This window comes from Labrus mixtus, chromosome 8, assembly GCF_963584025.1.
Source record: "Labrus mixtus chromosome 8, fLabMix1.1, whole genome shotgun sequence".
Lineage (NCBI taxonomy): Eukaryota > Metazoa > Chordata > Actinopteri > Labriformes > Labridae > Labrus > Labrus mixtus.
The window spans coordinates 4,978,610-5,002,301 of NC_083619.1; the positions used below are offsets into that span (position 1 = coordinate 4,978,610).

General features: G+C 41.5%; 1 protein-coding gene across 1 annotated transcript in view; it reads right to left on the minus strand.

Moving 5' to 3' along the window:
- The window catches only part of pappa2 (pappalysin 2), a 106,836-nt gene that overhangs the window by 17,655 nt on the left and 65,489 nt on the right, over nucleotides 1-23,692 (minus strand). The window contains exons 16-25 of the mRNA XM_061043888.1: nucleotides 21,218-21,353; nucleotides 20,953-21,127; nucleotides 19,832-19,897; nucleotides 19,647-19,743; nucleotides 17,093-17,270; nucleotides 14,315-14,528; nucleotides 10,987-11,155; nucleotides 7,441-7,573; nucleotides 6,837-6,958; nucleotides 971-1,042 (exon numbers count right to left, since the gene is read on the minus strand). Of these exons, the coding sequence (XP_060899871.1) occupies nucleotides 971-1,042; nucleotides 6,837-6,958; nucleotides 7,441-7,573; nucleotides 10,987-11,155; nucleotides 14,315-14,528; nucleotides 17,093-17,270; nucleotides 19,647-19,743; nucleotides 19,832-19,897; nucleotides 20,953-21,127; nucleotides 21,218-21,353 (1,362 nt within the window). The remainder of the gene's footprint in view (nucleotides 1-970; nucleotides 1,043-6,836; nucleotides 6,959-7,440; nucleotides 7,574-10,986; nucleotides 11,156-14,314; nucleotides 14,529-17,092; nucleotides 17,271-19,646; nucleotides 19,744-19,831; nucleotides 19,898-20,952; nucleotides 21,128-21,217; nucleotides 21,354-23,692) is intronic.

The following is a 23,692-nucleotide window of genomic DNA, read 5'->3' on the forward strand; positions in this document are numbered from 1 at the left end:
AGATTTGTAAACTGTGGGACCAGACTTGTAAACTGTAGGCATGGATTTGTAACCCATGGGCACAGATTTGTAAACTGTGGGGACAGTTTTTATAAAATGTTGGTACGGACTTTGTAAACTGTGGGACCAGACTTGTAAACTGTAGGCATGGATTTGTAACCCATGGGCACAGATTTGTAAACTGTGGGGACAGTTTTTATAAAATGTTGGTACGGACTTGTAAACTGTAGGCATGGATTTACAAACTGTGGGCATGGACTTGTAAACTATTGTCCAGGATTTGTAAACTGTGTTCATGGATAAGTAAACTGGTTGCATGGTTTGGAATTTAAAATTAATTTCTTCAGAGCTTAGGTCCCATTTAAAATCCTTAAAACTAATGATTACCCTTTTTATGAAATAGGTAAATGTAGCGATCATTTTTTTGTCATTTACTTTAGGAGTGAGACATTTATTAATCAACTCTACTTTCACACAAGTTAGTCAGACGACTACTCAAGTATAACAATCTTTCCTTCATCAATCTCATCCACAGCGACTGACTCTGCTTCTCTTCAGAGAGTCAAGGCTGTAAAAGCCTTTCATGTTGAGCTAAATTCATATCCTTGCGCTGCGTCTGAGACAAACCATAAAGGAGATGTGTCAGTCGCTGACTGAGATATGTCAGTCAGCGATATGTCAGAGATATGTCAGAGGCAGGCCGCCACTCCAAATGAATGGTAGGGAAAACACTGACCATGCATCCATTACTAAGTTCTATTGAGTTTTGTTCTCTGCATAGTGAACTAAATACATCAGATCTGTGACATACAGTAGGGAAAATAATCTTACCTCAGGCTTTATCAGTCATGACTGAAATAGGCAGTCACTCATTGAACAGTTTGGAGAACCTTGGACTGATATCTGTATGAAAATATGTGCACGTACTCCTGTGTTGGATTCAGGAGATCTTAGCTGTTTGGACTCTTACCTCACATGACTGAATACAGTGGATGTGTTGAGGGTCAGGGTACCACTTCATCATCCCCGTGCAGACTATACTCTGGAAAACAAAGCACATAGCGATAGTTGAGCAATGGAGCCAGAGGGAATGAATAACACTGTGTTTGCCATGAAAAACAAGATGACACAAAATACTCTTTCTGAGCTATTTTATTTACAGTCGAGGTATTTGAGTTGAGATCATTGACTTAAAATGAACATTCAGAGCTTAGTCTGTGGCGTGTGTCCTCATTGGTCACACCAGTGACTTTCCCAATGAAGATGTGGATAACATGTGAAATTACCAATCCATAAACCCAGCAATAGGTGTTCTCCAAACGGCCTGTTTCAGCCCACATCATCAAATTGTCACTGAAGCAAAACAGCATTCTAGTGTAGATATATATTTCATAAAATGTTTTAAAATATAAACTTCTTAAAATAGTTTCTTAATTTCTTTCACTGTAGTCTGGTCTGAATCCAGCCCTCTGCTGGGATCAGGATGATCACACTGGAGGTTTTACAGTATATGGATTGAAACCCTGATTGGATCTCCTGATTATATCTGATTATGTAACCCCTTTTGTCTTTTGAAACAACACGATTTCAAGATTGAATGAAAAAGGTGATATTTAATCTCATCTGTTAGCTTTAATAATGTTGGATTCCAACCAGTCCGTGGTAATACAAATTGGTATTAGGCAGTAAGGGTTTTGATGAATCCATCCATCCATCCATTATCTATACTGCTTACCCTTGGGGTCCAAGGGGCTGGATCCGTTCCCATTTGTCATTGGGCGAGATGCGGGGTACACCCTGGACTGTTCACCAGTCAATCACAGAGCTGACATATAGAGACAGACAACCAGCCACACTCACATTCATACCAACGGGCAATTTAGAGTCACCAGTTAACCTAATGAGCATGTCTTTGGACTGTGGGAGGAAGCTGGAGTACCTGGAGAGAACCAACACATGCACAGGGATAACATGCAAACTCCACACAGAGAGACTCCTGGCCGACGGGGATTCGAACCAGGAACCTTCTCGCTGTGAGGCAACAGCGCCAACCACTGCAGCAGCGTGCCGCTCGGATTGATCTCATCCAGTTAAGATTTTTTTTTTTTTAAACGTGACAAAAGTTAAAAATGTGATCATTGGTGGGAAATTTTTTTTATTACCAAATCTGTATCAGACCTTCTGAACAAACTGGGCCAAGAAGATAGAATTTATTATTTTCTCTCTTTTTTCTGAATCATGACAAAGGCAGCCACACCATGAATGGTTAATTAAAAGTAAATGGTACTCCATCTTGTATATTATGCCTATTCTAAGCTTTGTAGTGTTTGTTACATATTTATACCAATTATGATGGAGGAATAATAATTGTTTTAATACAACTTATGTGGATGTAAAACTCAATATATCAAGGTCAGATTTGGATGAGGCTACGTTCTCGTCTCATTTATTTGACCCTGAGAATTTACACGGTGGTCAACAGAGAGCTGACTGACTTACAAACATGGACAGAGACAGTGGATGGATTCTCCTGTGTAAGCCTGACCCAGCCGGGGAGACCTGATTCTGGAGTATTTGAGATAAGACAATGCAAAAAAAGACTCCGGCAGTGTAAGAGATATGGTATAAGTAACCCCACAGCCGTCCAACTATTTGACCTTGGCAAGGTTAGATTAACCGGCAGACTGAGTGACTGACCGACCGACCACCCAAAAGTACGGTGAAAATGGAGCAGTGTTAATGTAGAAGCGATTCTTGAGTTATGATATTAGGTCAGAAAAAAATAAAAACTTGCTCTCTATCTCCAACCAAAGATTTGACATTCCTAAAAGTTCGTCCATGGAGGTTTGTGTACACTGTGTGTTGGAGAAGTGTGTGTTTTCTGAAGGGCTTGACGTCAGCTGGAACCTTTACTCTCGCTATCTGCATCTGATTTCCAGTGATACAAAAACACTTGAATGATAGCCCACTCGTACTGACACAAACATGATGTGGATTCTGCCGTGCGATTAGCTGGTAGAGCTGGGAATTTGAAATCTTTTCCTAGAAATTTGTGAAAGATAATACCCTTGCCAACATTTCTGTCAAAAACACGTTATGAAACACATTTGAAACATTAGAAACGCTCTGCTGCAGTTTATTCTCTGTGTTGTTAGAGACTTCTGAACTCATTTCAGAAAATGTATTCCTGTTTGTTTTTTAGCTAACCTCGATTACCACAAATTACGTCAATCCAATATTAGGTCTTCTAAAGGTTAGAAAATATGACTTGTAGACTCAGAAAAAAACACCTGAATGCAGAAACATTGATCTTCAACCTTTATTAGGAAGAGCTGAAAATGATCTCACCACCACTGACTGGTTATTTCTGGTGAGACTCAGACGATTGTCTACTTTTGAAAATGTTAATGCTGTAATTACTTATTTCAGTGTCAAAAGAAATATAAGAAAGATTAGAAGGGAGATGTCCAGATAGTATCAAAAAGTACAGAAGCTTAAAAAAACATCTTCAGTCATATTCTAACCCAAAGCTGTAGTGAGCAAAAGAGAGAGAGAGCAGCAGTGATCCATTCAAATTCACAGGTTAGAAAATACCAATGTTTCTCAAGTTCTTTAGGCGTTAAAGTTACGCTTTGGTGCCAAAATGTTGCTACCGTATTTGTGAGATTTACACAGTTAGCATTTTGCTAAATAAAAATAAGACATTACCCAATATTGAATGCTTACGACTTCCATTTTTGTTGCCATGGTATCAGATTCAAAAACAGAGGAAGGAGACTTTCACATCCAACTTATTTGCATACTGGAGTAAGGTTGTTATCAACTCATTAGATTCAATTTAAAATTTAAATAATGATGGATAAGATGTCTCTGAAATACGACATGAAGTTAGGTCAACTTTGCACAGAAACTGACATCAGACTGTCCTTTAGAGGGACACTTTTTCCTCTTCTAATCAGTGAGTGCATTTCAGAGCCTGTGCTTTTTCACTTTTACTTAAATCAAAAAGCTGAATCTCTACTTCTTTCCTTCGAGTCTTTCTTTAGACAGCAATCTGAACTTCTACTTTATGACACTTCCGATGTGAAGTAACGAGATGTGAATTCTGTGGCATATACGTGTGGCAGAAGCTCCTCTATGTTTACTGTATGTCGTCTGTCTCGAGAATGAACTCTGCGTACACTTATCAGTAAAGGTGAGTCAGTCTGGAGCAGTAGCTCCGTCTGCTCCATGCTGTTAAGACCACCAGATGTTTGGATGCGTTATTCATTCTGATGGATGTTTTTCTGCAGTAATCTCAGTGCTGTTTGTCGGCGGATCAGCTTTCACTGAGTCCTGATCTGGTCGCATGGCAGCGAGTGAGCAAAACAACAACTGCTTTTTTTTTTAAAAACAGCACAGAGTTTCCAAATGGTAGCAGAACTACAATCACTAGCTCTGTCGCAGTTATTTAAGCCAATCAACCGACATGATGAAACATGGAACAGCTCAGCAACAAGTCCAACTTTGCAACCCGATCCTACAGCACCCACCCTCTGAACTCTGCAGTGTATTCAACTGGATCTATTGGGCATTTACAAGAATCATGGATTTACATGTGTGTCTTGAATGCCAGTTTTTGAAGTAAACTATTGCATGACAAATGTGGATATTCGAAAACTGGCTCTATTGAGATGCAAAACTGTGCTTTAAGTAAGCTGCCAATAGTAGATATTGTACATTTTGATATCTAATACAAGCACAATGGTCATGACAAGGGCCAAAACTACAAAGATCTGCCATTTCTTCACAAAATATGTACTACTATAAAAAGCTTTGAAGCGGTGTTTAGTACAAGATTGGAAGGAAACATTTACAAGGAATAGCCATCCAAAGTTCTTCAGACTGAAATTTAGAGGGGGCACACCACTGCTTGACACTATTGGGTTGCATCATGGGAAAAATCTACGTTTTTAAAGGAGCAATATGTAGCTCTGACACCTAGCATTTAATATGGGTACTGCAGTCCAAATTCAAAACATTATAGAGAGCCGTCTGCCCCCGCCCCCTCCTCCTTAGAGTCGATGTGCATGCAGGTTGCCATGTCTTGGACACTGAAGCTTCAGTGTTTATCCAGCTCTGCATGGGTCTGTAAACCTTTCTGTGTTCTAACCTCTCTCCATTTTTCAAAAGCATCTCCAACATTGATCCTAGTTTGAGCACGTTTCTGCTCGTGGAGCTTATTAGAAACATGCAGAGGCTTTTTAGGTCGGGTACAATCACTTCTATCTGAACCAGTTCTCTTGGCCACTTCCATCGCTGCAACACCTGTTGGTTTGACCTGATAACTGCTCTCATATCTGGTAGAACAAGAGGCATCCAAATGGCCAAGTGGTGGTGCCTTAAAACCGCCAACCTTCTCTGGTCCAAACAAATCCAGAGCATTCAGGAGCAGAATCTAAAGTTAGAAGGAGGACATACTGGCTGCTGCATTGTTGTCAGAGAAGCCAGCACTTCAACATAGCATGTTTCCTTAATGTCTGATCATATATAAGGTCATTTTATGATGTCATTCATTAGATGTCTTACATGTTGGTCCTTTAAGCTTGATACAGTCTAGGAGCCAAAGGTAATCATATTATGTAATTGCATCATATTTGACTGTGCTGCTTCAGATTTCATCATTTATTTATTAACCCCTCTCTCCCAAGTCTCCGGACAGTATGGATGAGCTAGTCACCACTTAGAACTAGAAAGAAAACTCTATCTTGGGTGGCAGTGGATAAATCTAAACGTGCATCAGGGTTGGGCAGCTTTTACAAGTTCAACAGACTGAGAGAACTGAAGCTTCTGTGCTAAACATCAAAGGGTTTCTCAGTGCGCCAGCAAAACGTCCAGTTAGCACGTTGTCTCCAGTTAGAAGAGACTAAAGGATTTGTTCATCTGTTGTATCTTCAGTCCGTGTCAGTGTGGCAGGATTACTTGTAAAAAATGTGGAGAGATGCATTCTCCTTTATTCTGCTTTTAGTTTTCGTTTAAATTCTGCTTCTAAAAAAGTTAGTTAAGAAAATATTTTTTATTTTATTTTATAAACCACTCTTCGGATGAATAGGGTACATAAACAGTGCACTGCAGTGTTTTTTTTAAGTTATGTAGTATAGGATAATCAAACGGCCTGAAGGAAAAACAGAGTTTAGGAAAGTGGCGTCCACCATTGAACACTCTGTGACGCTGCAACACAGCCTTGCTACTTTATCATCTCTTCAACACGACACACATTTACATCTTCAAACAACTGCAGAAAAACTGAGATATATGTGAGATAAGATAGATGTGGGCCCTTGCAACTCTTATACAGCACACAAGATAGTATTTCAATCGCTAAAAAAACAGCAAAGAACCTCCCGTCAGTGATGTTAACATATATGTATATAGAGGAGGATCTTTCCCCTTACATCGCTGCCATAATGAAAGCCTACAAAAGTGAAGAGAGCTTTATGTATTTTCGATGTGGCTGGGTGAATAATGCTGCCGTTTGGAAAGTGAAGAGCAAGAGATTCTTCATCATCCATGTCTCGTTGAGTGCTAATTAGCAAACACTAGCTAGCTAATGTTTCCAAACGATAGTACCAGGCTCACAGATGTCACTGACAGTCAGTGTGCTATATAAAGGCAGTAATAACACAACCCAACCCCGGGCTTGTCTCCTTGATGGTTAGGAAGCCTTTCTTGCCCACTACGGAAAGCTAATCTTTTTTCTGTGCCATCACAGATCAAAATAAGATTTAGGAGAACTCAGGTTTCTAGCAGAAGAAACACTTACTGAAGTAACTTGACCCTTTCCTCAGGTGTCTTACCTCGACTTTGGTGGGTAACATCCAGTGTTTTAAAGAGTCAGTTGTCGTGCCATTGGGCAGGACTACAGGATCGCGCAGATCCATGTCCAGAGCCACAATGCATGTTGGGTAGCAAACAGCACCTGCAAGGAAAATAAAACCAAACAGACATGGAATTTAAAGGATTGGTTAGTTTCTCAGGTGGGGTTGTATGAGGTAGTTGTCATTGGTAAGTGCCACAGGAGATTCCAGTCAGTACGGCTCCTTTAGAGAGTAACCAGCACTGAACATTTGTGGAGTTTATAATATTAGTTCAGACTCCGCTGTCATGTAATCACGTTTGTCTGATACCATCAGCGTGCGTGTCTATCCAATGTACCCTCCTAAATTCATACTCTACTCTTTATTGTGAGTTTTAAAAAAGAGCCTCTGTTGTTGCCGTAGCTGGGTAAACAAGCAGTGACATCTTGGCAATTCAATCATACCTGGCAATAACGCTTTCCAGATTTTTGACAGCAGTCTTATCCGAGGCGGTATCACATTTCAGATACAAATAATCTTTTTATATTTCCACGTTTCGTCTCCAATCTAGTCGTTTTCCACTGATAAAAAATGTTCCACTCACCGACATCCATCCCCTGGTCACAGCTGTACTCCACAGAGTTGAGATCGGGAGGAGGAGAGCAGGATCCCTTGAGTCTTGAGCACATGTGGAACTCTGCAGTCCATTTACCATCCTTACTGCAGCGAATCTCACTCTGAAAACAAAACAGAGATACCGATGTTCACTGTGGTCATCGAGTTACTGTGTGATAAACATACATGCTTCAGTATCCCCAACACACTCCGAGAGCAACAGTTTGGCAAGTATCCTAAATGTCCTCAATCTTTGACGAGCAGAAAGTGACGTTTGACTGCTTTCAGACAGACGAGAGGAAGACGACCAGCGTGAAAACAGCAGCACTGGAAAGTTCATACAGTATAAATACAGATTATATAATTATCTCCTAATATTGACGACAGGCATGAGACGATAATCTGTTAGCACTAATAAAGGAGTTGTTGTTTTTAACTTCTGCACAGACAGGTATTGATCGAGACACTGGTCTCACTATCTCTCTCTCGCAGGCTGGACTCCTGTAATGGATTATTCACTGGTCTGTCAAAGACGTCAATCAGACAGCTCCAGCACATACAGATTCATGCTGCCAAGTTTCGAAATAAGGACCAAAAACTAAGCTGAGCTCATAAATCACAGATCCATGCACTTGCTACCAAAATCTTCACACAGTCAACTTCCAAATTCTCCTACTGGTCCATAAATCACTAAATGGGTTAGACCCTCGTAACCTGTCAGACAACCTGACCCAGTACAGACAGACCTCACGGACAGACTTCTCAGATCCACTGATTCTGGAGTATTGGCTGTTCCCCTGAGTAAAAACCAAACATGGTGAAGCTGCTATGCCTCTTGCATAAAGAGGGGACAAAGAGTGGAACAAATTCCCTGAAGATCTAAGACTGGAGAAAGTCCTAACTACTTTTAAATCCAAGCCAAAGACTCATCTGTTTAAAATACCTTTTTAATTCATATTATTTTACATTCAATGATATCCTTTTTTCATTGATACTTTCTGTACTTCTATTGTTTTAGCTTCATTTTTTCTGGTTTTTAACTGTTCTTTTGGATTGATCTCGTTCATGACAAGTCAAAATTTGCCTTGCCTTGATGGAAGAGTCAATCAGGAATGACTAAATTTAGATCTGGCCTACATTTAGATGGCATTAATGCAGGGGTGTCCAAAGTTTTTTTAGTGAGGGCCAAATACAAAAAAATTAATTTGGGGCCGGGCCACACACTAGAGGTGACATATTAACACATGAATACTGTGTGTATTTCTAACTCACTTATAATCTGAAGAACATTGCACTCAGTGGGAGCATGATGCTGTCCTTTGGATTGAAGGATGGCTGACATGTCTTGAGTAAGTTTGGTGGTTGAGACACGAAGGACTTCACAGAGATGGCTATCAGTCATTCTGGTTCTCAGTCTGCTTTTGTTATGATTTAACAGAGAAAATGTTTGTTCACATATGTATGTTGAGCCGAACAAGCTCATCATTCTTTTTGCGTGGCGTCTCATCAGAGGAAACTTGGCATTATCCAAACTCTGATAGAAGTCAGGGAGGGAGAGAAGCTGATGTTGACTCTTCAGAGAATCATCACACTGCATTTCAATCAGTTCTAACTGCAGACTCTCTTCCACTTCTTTTGCATCCACCAGAAAGGGGGTCGAGAACAGCTTGATTTGTTTTTCAATGATAGAAAAATCTTGGAAACGCTGGTTGAATTCTGTCAGGAGAGATGTAATCACAGACACATATTTCTCCTTTTTAGCAGAAAGGTCGGCCTTTGGAATAGCAGACTTGATTTCAGACAGCGCAGGGAAGTGTGCAGCATTAAAGCTTCGTAGTTGTGACTCAAACAGGCGGAGCTTTACACAGAAGGCTTTCATGTGCGCATACAGGTGAGGCACCAGCTGTTCTTTGCCTTGTAGGTTCTTGTTCAGTGTATTCAGATGATGAGTAAGATCAACTAAAAAAGCCAGGTCTGACAGCCACAGAGGGTCACTCAGTTCATGAAGAGGTCGGCCCTTTTCTTTAAAAAACTGGTCGATTTCTGATCTCAGCGAGTAAAACCGCTGCAGCACAGAGCCGCGGCTGAGCCAGCGCACATCAGAGTGGTAGAGTACATCCCCGTAGGAAAGCTTGAAATTCTCTGTGGTACAGTCCTCTAGCGCGAATTATGTTGACAGTTTTCACAACAGTGTTCATCACATCGCCCAGCTGGACAATCTTGGCACACAGTGCTTCTTGGTGGATTATACAGTGCATCCTAACAGCCTCACCTCCGCTCTCTTTTACCTTGGCGCACACCATCGATGCCATTCCTTTGCGCTCGCCGGTCATGGCCGGAGCTCCATCCGTTGTTACTCCACAGAGCTTGTCCCATTTAAGCCCCATCTTTTCAACGGCCTCCGACACAGCTTCAAAAATGTCTTTACCCGTCGTTGTGCCTTTTAGGCTCATCATATCAAGCAGCTCCTCCATACAGCAAAAATTATTATCCACTCCCCGCAAAAAAATGAATAGCTGCGCGGTGTCTGTGGCATCTGTGCTCTCATCGCATGCTATCGAGTAAAAATCAAAAGCACAAGCTTTGTCTTTCAGCTGAAGTTTCAAGTTGGCTGACAAGTCCTCGATTCTCCGCACCACTGTATTTCTGGACAAGCTCACGTTTTTGAAATCCTGCACTTTTTCCGGGCACATTATTTCTGTGACTTTGATGAGGCACTGCTTTATGAAATCGCCGTCTGAGAACGGTTTGCCGTGCTGGGCAATAAGTTTAGCCACTTCATAGCTTGCTGTTGTGGCGTTTTCCTGTATTTTGTTTGCACGAAAAAAAAAGCTGTTGTTGAGCTTGCAGGCTAGCTGCCATTTGCTTGACTTTCTGTGTTCGTTCGGCACCAGCGTACGATGGGTAGCTCTGATGTTTGGTCTCATAGTGCCGACGGACATTATACTCTTTCATCACAGCAACATCTTCCTTGCAAATCAAACAGACACACTTTCCATTGACTTCTTTGAAGAAATATTCATTTTCCCACCGTGTTTGAAATCTCCTACACTCACTAACTATTTTGCGCTTCTTCGGTGCTGACATTTCTGGTGACTCGCGGTAAGTTTTTCTTTGCTTAATTTTGTTTAGTTGAGAAGCACCGTTTCTTGGGCTGGCTCCATCTAGTGTTGAAACTTAGAAGTGCAACAGAGTTGAGCTCTAGCTTCTTGTACGGGCCATATTCAATTATATTTTCAGAATTTGCTGCGGGCCAATAAAAACTGGACCGCGGGCCGCAGTTGGCCCGCGGGCCGTAGTTTGGACACCCCTGCATTAATGTGTCTTTAAATAAAAAAAACATTTTGTCACATACACAGCTGAAATGTTGCTGACATGTTCATAACAAGGTGTCAGTGATGCTGCATGACTGAACACAGTTTTAGAGCATCTGTCCTTCTAAGAGGAAAATCAGCATCATATTTGACATCCAATTTACCGGTAAAATCTACTACTTTAGATAAATAAGCATTAGATAACTGGATAATGATCTTACATTATCGGTCGTATCGGGGCACCGCAGGGTGCAGGCGGTGTCATAGTACAGGCCGTTGGTGCAGGTGTACATGCCCTGGAACATGTCAGGTAGGGCTGGGCAGGATATGGGCTCACAGGTCGTCTCCTCCCATTGTCCCCCCTCCAGGCAATCCAACTTAAAGTACTTTCTAGAGACAAAGACAGGCAATAAATATTGTCTTAGTGATCTTAGTTCAGGACATTACAAGAGTTTAAGAAACACCTGAGAAGTCTAACAAACTTAAGCTTATGAGCACAATGAACAAAACACATTTGATAAGGCTAAATTAATTAGCAGGCTAATGTTAGCACGCTTTAGTTAGCCTGTAGCTTCACATTGCATGTTAATTGATATGGAATGACCAGTGATCTAAAAACGCTTACGTGACAGTCAAATAAAAATCAGTGAGTATGTTCTTCTTCTTTTCTCTAGACCTTGACAAAAACAGCTTTTATACACAAGGGGAGGAGCTGGCCGTCCCGTCCATGTACACATTATGTAAACACAGCTCCGACAACAACACAGCCAGAGGGACTCGCACTTCTCACTCATTGTAGACAGTCATGACTCAGAGAGACATTTACACAGGAGAGACTTGATTTCTGCTGTATTTATGTGTAACATGTTGCACATTCTTCCCTCAAGAGGATGTTTCACAGACATGTTTCACAGACAAACAAAAACAAAACAATCTAAACTTTTTATTTGTCTGAATCCTTGTTGTTTGGTAATTTTCAGCCACCAAGAGCACCAAATTGAACTTAACTTTCAAAACATTGGGGTATATGGGCTTTTATTATGAACTCCCTCACCTGCACCCTATAGCCTTGCTTACCTTTTCTATTTGTCTATTTTTTTTCTTTTACTGCTTCAAGAACACAAACCATACTGAGCACAGAGGACTGCCCACTTTCCGATGCGGTGCAGATAGTGTGTAAATGCATCAGTATGTGTAACAATCTTAAATTTATGTGTCAAAGGTAGGAGTAAAGAGCCTGTTTAAAGCTCTTTAATAGCTGCTGCTGTTCACTTTCACATGCTGGACTGATAAAGCGTCCAGGGTTATTACCATGTTTACCCAAAAGTTTGAGAAAGCGTAACTCATAAAGATACTCGGCTGCAAACGGATCTTAACATTAAAGACTTTTCCCTGTCTATCCAATGGAAAAACAATGTAATTCATTGGTATTATTATATATTTTTAAAGGATTTAGGAATGCTAAATGTCAGCTCGTTCGATAACAATAAGGAAAATAAAGTATTACCATGTGTGTATGTGTGTGAATGTACACACTTCGTGATAACTGCATTCATTTATAATCTGTATGTTTACCATTATTGTACAAAAGCTCAATAACTCCACAGATATATGAGCGCTAGCTCCATGTAAGCTACCGAAGAGGCTGTTTCTCCTCCTGTTAGGGAGCCCTCAGCTCCCTAACAGGATGTAAACTGTGCTCAGTAATGAGCAGTTACCAAATAAATGTAATTGGCAATGTAACGACAAGGCGCAGTAAGCAGCACCACATATTTTATTGGACCCTAATGTGAGCAGAGTATCGTTTTACAACACAAACACATAAATGCCTCCTTTAACTGTACCCATTGATTCTTCAAACTGTGCTCTGGGGGTCTGGGTGTTCATGGGATGACTTGTTACACTGTTTCATAAAATATCAAAATCAAAACTCATTATTTTTAGCAGTGCATAATGGGCTTCTTGTAAAAAAAATAAAAAAATAAATGAAGGAATTTCCTCTGTTAAGAAGGGAGGCATGTTTGATAAAACACTGTAATTATTTACTTTGGCCAGTTATCAATGCAGACTCAAAGCAAAAAGCAGACAAAAGACTCAGGGCATGATTCACAAAAGGATTGTGCTGTTTTCCCGCCTGTTAAACCTGTGCAAAGGAATCAAAAAGAAACTGTCTAATTGACAAAACACATGCAGGGCTGTTAAATGCTCCCCCGACTGCACCGCAGAGCAAACAGGGTCCTGATGAGCACATGCTGTTTGCGCGTATTCAAATGAGCCATTAGGAATTAATTTGGGAATGTCCCTACACTATGCAAATCAGCCTCATTGCAAAGCACCTTAATTCACCAACACCGGCACTACAGCCACGCACAACCAGAGTAACAGAAAACAGTTGGTCTGCTGAGTTGGTGGTAACTGCGCCGCAGTATTCATAAAAGATATCACTCACAAACTTTCCGGGAAAGCAATTCTGCCTCAGTATGATTCAAAAATAAATGATCTGTATTTAAAGTCTGTACATATAACCTGTACTGTACACTGACATATAATATAAACAGTGGTTAAATCAGTACGGGGCTTTCAGACACTCCAACTTCATCCACTTCTGTTGAGATGCTTTGGAGGTGTTACACACGAGGTGGGATTTTATTTTTTCTTCCATTTTGCCTTTTCTTGCTCCATTCAGAGGGGAAGCTCTATTTTAAACGATGAAACTGACTGAAGTCTGGCATCAAAGTACACCCTGAAGATGTTTTATCTTCCCTCCTAGCTCCTCATCCTTATTTGGACAAAAAAATAAAACAAACCCTGCACCTGTCAGGCTGACAGCTCAGCTCTGCACAGAGTAAGGTGCACACAGGTGCAGATAGCTTCTCTCCACATTCAGACACAAAACAGGAGCAAACTGCACAGAAATTATTAAATTGGTGTGTTTGCACCTAAATATCATCAGCTTTGTGAATTAGACCTTGAGATGTATAAGATATCGGGAAGCAAGTAAATGCATAAGCGTTTGAGCATTTAGAGGCTGCAATCCGTTCGTAGTGAATGAGGCCTTCAGTATGTTATTAAAGTCCATTGTACTTCAGTAGTTTATGCCATTGTATATTAAAAAATGCATTACATCAGTAATCTGATACACAATGTAAGGGGTTATCCTGAAAACTTCCATCCCAGAATGTATACAGTGTGTTGTTTTCCCTGTCTTGGGTAGTGTTGTATACAGCTTTGCATTGATTGTGATTTCATTGTTAACACAATTCACTATTTACACATTGCAAAAGTCTGAAATGATCTCTATAAATAAGAAAATGTATTTCATCAACAAGCCATGCTTTGTCACTCAGCAGCGTGTATCACTTGTTGGATGGAGGCCTGGGTATAATGACCATGCTTTCTCACCGGTTCAAGCTAGCTACAACAACCATTGGATTAATTGGTGCCATGTTGGTGCCCACAAAGATTTTTGTATATGCATGATTCTAGTGTCAGACCTCTTAAACCAATATTGTGTGTCTCCTGAGCTTCCAGCTGGCGTGTAACACTTACTTCAGTGTCTTCTTTTTGATGCTCCCTGTTATGTAGAAGCCCGGGTTGCATTTGTAGCGGCAGACAGAGCCCACGTCGTGCCCTGAAGCCAGACAGTCTGCTGATAGCAGCTTGGCGTTGGGTACGTTTGGAGCCTCGGGACACTCTATCTTGCAGTAAGCCTCTGGGAAAGACCACAGACCGTCCTCCAAACACACCAACCTGTCGCTGTCACCTGTGGAGGGAGACGTAGAGGAGGGGATTTTTTTTTTAAATAGTTCAAAGTATAGCTCGGCTGAGGAGGGAAATAGTACCCAACAGAACTTTGATCTCAGTAAGTGTTGAGTTGTGTGATCATTTTAGACTCAGTATGTTTGCATAAGCTGACCTGAATTTAAAGGTGAGGTTGTCATAGTTAATTAGGCAGAATTTTAACTCATGGACAGTCTTCACTCCACCTTTACAAGTCCTCTACCAAACTGCAGGCGGCACCTGATGGCATTGTTCTTTTCTTTTTTGCATGTTCTTATGTCTTTTACAAGTTGTGAAAACAAGCTTTTTCACAACAACAAGCTTAAAGAAGCCATATGTAACGCTGATACCTGTTCAAAATGGGTACTGCAGTCCAAATTCAAAACATAGGAGAGAGCTGTCTCCCTCCGCCCCCTTCTCTCTAGAGTCAAAGTGCATGCAGCTTCAGTGTTTAGCCAGCTTCAGTGTTTAGCCAGCTCAGCGTCGGTCTTGAAACCTATCTGCGTTCTAACTAGAAAAAAAACAATTAGCTTGCCTGCTTTCATCGCTGCAACTCCTCATGGTTTACTGTTTGTCTGGCAAACCAAGGGGTGTCCAGTTTAGTTCTGTACTGTTTGATACAGCGTGGTACGGTAAACCCTGATCTTGCTTACGTTTCCACAGCAAACCGTGCCCTTACTTGGTGGAGATAGCTGCATTAGCTATGTAATAGCAGCTGTACACAGTGTAGCCCGCTAATAAATTCAATGAAGAAGATTAACGCGACACAGTAAACAAAGGTAACAATGAAGGACGTCCAGCAGAGGTCTGCACCTCCGAGGTCATCCATGGAGCAGTGCTACACAAAAAACAAAAACAGCCTTGAAATGACTCTAGAAATCCATGGGATATTTAAACATTGCATGTTTTGTGTTAACCTTTGTAACCGTTGTCACACGGCAACTGACAAATCTTTTGGCCAATCAACAGACTGCAGTCTGTCTCGCTCCACCCTTTAGGGTCGGATCAGTACTCTTGACACCCCAACAGAAAGGTAGTAAAAAAGTAAACGGTACGGATTGGTTATTTTGGTACCATTCCCAACTTTTGATAGTTGAAACGCCTATCAAATGCGAGCCGAACTGAACCAGACTGATGATATAGTAAGGTGATTTTATCATTTAATTCAGATATAATCTTTCATATTAGACATTTAACACAACAAACATGGTACACACTTTTAAAAATGTTTTTCTTTAAATAGCCACACAAATGTTTGTCTGTGACATGCTGACAAAATGACCAACACCAGTAACTAAGCACACTGCGATACCAGACCAAGTTTTGAAAAAGTGAAAGTCTTTTTAAATGGAGTGAAGGTGTCATTAAATGCTTTCAGAAATTCAACCTTTAATTTAAAACATAAAAGCTGAGAATTCTCCTTTCTAAAAATAAGACATATTTGCTGTAAACATGACAATCATAAGAGTTACACCACTAAAACACAAAGGGCCTTGTTGTTAAAATGTGTATAAACTTGATATCACTCAAAATCAAATGTGCAAATTGATCTACTGACGGCGTGCAGTGAAGACTGCGTCTTTCATATGAGCAAAATTAATGAATATGCAATATGGGGCGTTTCTGATAGTGTGCAACATACTGGGAGGAGAAAATGCAAATAAGTTAATTCAGTATACTCATTGCGATTTATCAAGCCTGAAAAAAATTGCTAAAAACATGGGACCCAGGACCGAGTTTCATTTTGTCATTCTGTTTTCCCTCCAAACTCTCAATGACGTAAACCAGTAAAACAAGCAAAAGCCTAATTTAAACACTACCACCTCCACAAGCTTTGCACCTCTTGTAATTTAAACAATTATTCTTAGTTGATCACCTGCAAAGTGCACACCAACCAAATGTGCAATCTGTTGGGAGTGAACACACACTTTAGCACTCTACACTGGATCTTAGTAAATCAGGCCCAAAGAGCTCAGGTAGGTCGACATCATGGATTCATTTCTGTCCCTGTAAACATTCTGCTTTGGTTTCTTTTCTTTACTGTCCAGTTACAAGGAGAAGGAGAACTATAGCTTCTGTGGCTTAAAGGCAGTATTAGCTCTGCTTATACGTGAGTTGTGAGTTGGTATCGGTGGAGAACCAAAACACCGTAAAACATTCACAAGTTTTATTGTGTCTATAAAATGTTACACTTTTTTTTTTTTTAAAGCTATACAAACATCGCACTGGTTGTGTGATTATCTAAATCATTTGCAGCTGTCCTGGAGAATATATATTCTCTCTCTGCTTTCACCTCTGAGCGATACATGACGGCCTCCAAACATATTTCACTAAAGCCACAAATGCAATTATTTCTGCACAATCTGTATTTAGGATCATGAATACATGGAGTCTATATAACATTTGATTCACTGTGGCTTTTCAACCACAAACACAAGTGTTTTGACATCATGCTTTGTTTCATCACAAAGAATAAAGTAACATTTGACAAGACTGAAGGAGAACGACTAGGCTCGACAAGAACAGATGTGCAGATCAGTGACTCACCCTGCAGTATGGCTGGTGCTCCGCAGGTGAAGGAGCACTGTTTGCCAAAGGTGGTTCCCCAGGGGCAACTGAATATGGCGTGATAGACATGAGACTGATCAGGCAGGCCGCAGTCTACAGGCTGACAGCTAACCACACGATCCCATGAGCCATGGTAACACTCCAGACGTGCTTCTCTCTGAAAAGAATGAACAGAATAAGACTTGCAGGGACAGAGATTTCTATCTATGAAAGCTGGGGCTGTGCACACCGTCCCCCCCACATGGATACATTGTATGGATTTAAAATGCTCCTTTTATTTGACTTAAATTCTTGTGAACCTAAAAGACCTCTGCTTCTGAAGAAGTATCTGTTCAGCTAGTAGGCTGAAGCTAAAGTGGTTGTGGATCAGTGGTAGAGTCGGTCGTCTCTCAACCAGAAGGTTGGGGGGTTCGATCCCCAGCTCCTGCAGCAACATATCTGATGTGTCCTTAGGCAAGAAACTTAACCCCAAGTTGCTCCCCCCTGCTTGGTCGGTGGTGTATGATTGTGTATGAATGGATGAGTTAATACTGATGGACTCTTAGCAGTAAAATGTATGATAAGCCTCTTTTCCACCAAGCTGTCCGGTTCAGGACGTTTTTTTTGGCGTTTCCAACGTCAAAAGTTGGGAATGGTACCAAAATAAGTGATCCATACCGTCCTACTTTTTTGTTACCCTTCTGTTGGAGTGCCAAGGATACCGATCCGACCCTAAAGGGTCCCTTGTTTACTGTGTCCCCGTTCTTCTTCTTGAACGTTTTACTTAATAGTGGGCTACACTGTGTTGGCCTGCTATAATGTCACACTACCAAACTGTGCTGAACCAAACCGGACCGCTTGGTGGAAACAGGGATATAGATAGCAGGGATGTGTAGGTGTGACCTGCAGTGTAAAGCGCTTTGAGTAGTGAGAAAACAAAAAAAGGCGCTATAGCATTAAAATAAAGAAATAAGACGTTATTCTACGATTGTTTCACAGTGATTATGCTGTACAGTATGATACAAATGAAAATGTCTACCGCTGTGCAGAAACATAGATTTCTCAGCACGCTGCTCTTTATGCAGAGCTTTGTGTCTCTTAGTGTCCTGTCAGACAGGACTGCTACAGACCACAGACACAGTGTACACAATTTTGGATGTTGAGAGCTTCTATTTGTTTTGCCGTGGTAGCAAAGAGGTATTGATATTATTTGATTTTGAAGGGTATCATAACACTATATCATCATTCATACATAGTCATAGTAAGTTTAAAATCCTGTTTTGGTGATGACCCTTTGTTCTCATAAATTGGAATGAAGATTCTGAATGAAATAGTTTAGACTCAATAACACAGCAAACTGTATCCTCGTCTCCGGGATGGTGGATCATGGTGGTGAGGTCCTTACAAATACCCAGCCGTATTCAAAGCATCGCGTCATAGCCAACACGTTCTGTTGGCTATTTTGGCCCTTTCACATCCATGAGTTTTTACTTTTACCCACATCTTTCCTAAATATCTGTCAGAATTATGGACAATATCTTTGATTTCTTCTTTGACATGCAGGATAATCCATCACACTCAGTGCGTTTACATGGAATAGCTTGATAGGATTAAGCCATATACCGATTTGCTTCTCGAATGGACAGCTGTCACTTGTCTGAGTATATAATGCCGATCAGAGAATCGTATAAATGGCCATGCTACGCTATGTGGCGCTGTACCCCTTTCAACACATGGTTATAGAGCCACTTCCGGTTGACCTAAACGTCACAGCAACAACAAACTATCTGGCAGCATTCAAACAAAGATGGCTTACGAGGAGATGGACGACACTACAGCTACGTACATTTTGTGCATTATTTACATTCTAATAATTCATATTAGAAGAACAACGGATCTTTTGGCTGTGGCGATAACAACAGAAGGACACAGTTTCCGGCAACAACACTACTATTTATTACGTCGTCTACTTCCACTTCCGGGTGAAAGCCCCGGCGGAAATTCTCGAGCATGCGCAGAACGCGAAATCCGATTACGATACGATGGCTGAGTTTACATGCCGTTAGTTTACCAACTATGAACGACTTATCTAGGTGTTCTTTTCTGATTATGAGATGTCCGTTATTGTCCGATTTCGGTCCGATGTAGGTTGGACTAAGATGTTTACATGCAAGTCCAAACAGTGTCTGTTACGATCAGAAATTTGAATATCTAGCGCCATGTAACCCTACTGAGTGATGACACTGTTTGCTTTTATCTCACCATTCATAAGACATGTAACTCAGTGGGTTTCTAGTTTGTAGTTGGAAAGCAGGTTGTGACCATGAATGTACAAATGCTGGAACAAATAATTGTAGTATTCTTGTAGACTTTGGAAATCCTGCATTCCCTTTTACTTAATGTTGGTGTTCCTTGTTACACCCCTCTTTAATCCATTGCATGTAAACTGTCTCAGATCTGACTCAGATCTCTAAGATTCATTTTCATCAAAAAGATAACTGGAGGAGAACCTGACATTGACAGGATATGGTGTTATTCTCACAGTGTCCAGTACCTGGTGGGGTGGGGTTGCCCTGCCGTTGAGGACAGCGATACTGAAGCCCCGGTGACACTGAACGGAGCAGTCCGAGGCCTCTCCTCCTCCTGTACACCTACAGAGACACACTGATATATAGATAGAGCTTCTGCTTGTTGTTTCGGCTCTCTGATTGGTCAGATTTCCCATTTTCAAAGGCCTACCTGACAGAGGCGTGGTCTAACGGGGGGGGGCTGCAGTTGTCCATCTGACACGGCTGCCGCAAACAGCTAGGGAGGGAAGAAGAGGGAGGAAGAGAGGATGAGAGAGAACGACAGACACAGCCAGGAGGCCTACACTGGACCATGTTGGGAAAACTGAAAATGTATCATTTACACTGCAAAATATCTGATTGACCCTTTGTTGGCTCTCTGATTGGTCCGCTGACCACTAATCACAGAGGTTCCTCTCATAGCAACCGTTGCTGGGCGACTTTTGGTTAGACAAACTTTCGTCTGGACCAAGTCTCTTCAGTGAGTCACAGTGACATAGTGACCTTAAATTAGTGACTAAACATGGGGAAAAGGAAAGCTGTGCTCGGGTGCAAAAGTGACTCAAAATATCCACATTGTAATCCAGGAGTAGTTTTCATCACGTTCCCTAAACTGCTTTATAAATCTTAAGGCGATCTAATAAATCGTCCATCAGTCCAAGTGAATGTGTAAACCATTTTTTTAAGTTTTTTTTTTCTCTTATTTGTGATATTTGACTTTTTTTTTAAATGGGATGGGGATGATATCCAGAGAAGGGTTTCTACTGAACTCAAACTTTGCAGCAGTGAAGTCGGCGGTGGCCTTTTGGGTTCAAAGCTGTCATCATGTTGAACATTTCACCCCGTGGCCTGCACTAACGTATAAAACAGATAAATGGCATAAAAACTAGAATGGCTTTGATGTTTTGATGCATTATTTAATTTATTCTCCATCATGAGTTTTATCCTGTTAGTGGGAAAATGCAAATTTAGATCGGCAAGCTTTCGTTTTTTAGGAGGCTTGACTGTGATTGTGACACAGGGATGATTATGTTTCCTTTTTTATCAGGTTTGTATAGCTCACAAACAATGTATGTGATCCTTGAATATAGAATAATAATATATGGACTTACATTCAAAGGTTTTCTGTTCCAATCTTAAAGATTTTGGATCGTATGAAACAGTTACTCACATGTTGTGTGAGAAAGTAGGCCAGTGTGTGTGTGTGTGTGTGTCTTTGTGTATGTTGGTGTGAAAGCATGCGTGTGTGTGTTCAGTAGGTAGTTGTGGGAGAGCCCACCCTCTGATGCGCACCCGGTCAGGGCGAAGGTGCTGAAGTGGCAGGAGGTCCTCAGGGCTACGCCTCCCACCGCCACAGAGGGAGAGGAGAACAGAATGAACACGGACGTGGTGACGTAGAAGGGTTTCGAGAGGTCGTGGGTCACATTCACAACCAACGGGTTCCGCTGACAGGAGAGGTCATGTGTGCCTGATGATTGATTGAAATGATTTTATTCTGTCTGTCTTTGTCATATGGCATTCAATTACTGTGCAGATACATTCAAATCCAGGAAAGTACCTAGTGAGTGGTTCTTGCCGGTGGTATCGGACAGGAACATGGTGGCTGTTCTTCGACACTGCTCTCCAGACCATGACCCATCTGAAGCCAGATACACGATCACAGAGGCGGCAACTCCAGGATGGACGAATCCCACCTGGAAGGATAAAGAAGAGACAGTGGTTTCAAAGAACGAGTGATGGGCATGCAAAGACTTTTTAAAGTTCAGAGAAGTACAGAAAGAGCACAAGTGTATGGATAATACAATGGCTTGGACTGTGGATAAAAATGTCAACCTATCCGTCTCATTATCTTATTTGGATTCCAGTGGGGGGTAGAGCCTATCACAGCTGTTTTTAGGAGGAGAGGTGGAGTGTATACTCAGGGACCGGTCACAAAGGTCTGACATTTAAGCCATTCACTTGCATCCACACATCATGCATCCCTCAAAGTTCTAGACGAAATGTCCTCCTCACTCTTGCCTGTGACACGTGCACCTGACTGTGTGAAACTTTCCGTGTGAGACTTGAGGGGGGGGGGGTCTTGGGATGCAGGACGAGAGGTAAAAAGAACAATGCTGAAAATGGCTGACGAGCAACAGACTTTCATTGCCCACTTGCTCGCGGTGAATTTTCCTCTGAAAATGTCTTGTTGCTTTTTACATTGGCTCGCCCCAACTACATCAGAACATGTACTTGGGGACTGTCAGGGTAAATGGCAGGGAGAGTCTTGGTGAAAAATTCTGGCAATTGGTAGATGGTAAATGGACTTAAGCTTGTATCAGTTCTTTTCTAGTTTTCTGACTACACCGCAGGTCACACCTACACATTCACACAAGGAAGAGGCTGTGTTACGGTGTAGAAGAGTAAATGCTCTTGAACAATCAGACAGAGACTATGGCTTGTGAATCGAGGATCTGTTTCTTTCTCTTGGAGCAGTTATTTTATAGCATCCCAATCATCCCGTTATGGGCAATCATCACACTGGGCAATTACAACATGTGTGCTATATAAAGACCATTTCCTAGAAGTTTCTTGGCCGGACAACTGGTCTATTACCAGGAAAGGGTGTGCCGTTGTCACATATGCACTCCGGATAATATCTAGATATTTACAGGAGGACTTCTCCGGAGATTCTCCCGACCTAGTCGTTCACATATGCTCCTCACAGCTGGAGACCTTCCCTGTCAGAGGGGAGGGGGCACGGAGAATTTCTTGAGGTAAGACATGACGTAAAGAAACAACGCGGAAGTAGCGGCCGTAGCAACAGAGTCAGCTACACGACGTTATAATGAGAATATTTTATATTGTGTAATCCAATGGAATGACAACATCCACAAAAGAGAGGAGAACAACATACTGACGAACAGAAAACATAATGCAGCCGTTTAATTATGTGCACGGAGATCGTAGTGGTCTTGTGCAGACACTTTAGCCAGTCACTATATAAACGTCATTCTCTTTCTATTGGCTCAAGTTGAAATCTCCAGAATAAATGAGGCCGCTTTCAGACATCAGCTCACTCGGATATTCTGCGGATAAAATACTAGAGGTCTGGCCGGAGAAACTCCGGGTAAAGTCTGTGCGAAAAATGCGGCTGTTTGCGTTTACACATAGCCTAAAGAACCTCCGGGTAGACAAATCTCCGGAGTTCTTCAGGAGATTTCTGTATGTGTGAAAAGGGTTATAGTATGTGTGTTCGTGTATCAGAACATGACCTTATGACCTGGCTAAATTCAGAGGTTAGATACTTATTGGTTTGTGCCTGTTGCTGTCCAGATTGTGTGTTTCTGTTATGATTCAACCTTTCAAACTACAACAACGGCTGTCGGTTTCCCAGTGCTGTTTGTCACTTCTCCCTCTCTGTTTGTTGTCAACTCTGCCCAGGTGAAGCTTCTGATTGCTTCAGAGGGAGAGGCTTTTGGAGTTGGGGACTGCTGTGCCTCTCAGTCAAGGATTGTGTGTTGTTGTGTTATTTATGTTATAGTGGTTTCTCAGTTGATCTTTGTTATCATTTACTTTGTGTGATGATAATAAATCCCCTATTTTCCAATTTGGTAAGTTGTATAGTGTGTTTTATTGGGTCCATTTGTGGGTTTGTTGTTAGCCTCATAAAGTAGAGCCGCCTTATGGTGGGGCATAACAGGCTGCTTAACTCCGGGCAATTCAGGGTCATCAATTCATCTAACAAGCATGTTTTTGGACTGTAGGGGGAAACCAGACAGAACCCATGCATGCATCGACCATGAACATGCAATCGCCACACAGAAAGGCTCCAGTCCAGCCCGGGATTAGAAACCTTCTTGCTGGGAGAGGACACTGCTTACCACTGCACCACCATGCAGAACGTTAAAAAAAATTGCCTATTGGATTCCTTGTACTTCTTGTGCTGATCTGAGCCTTATAGTTGGCCATCTTGAAAACTTATTAGAGTTCTTACTGCTTGTCTTTGCCCCCTGTACTGACTCTTGTTGGTCAGATGCCGTCATTGTGCTGG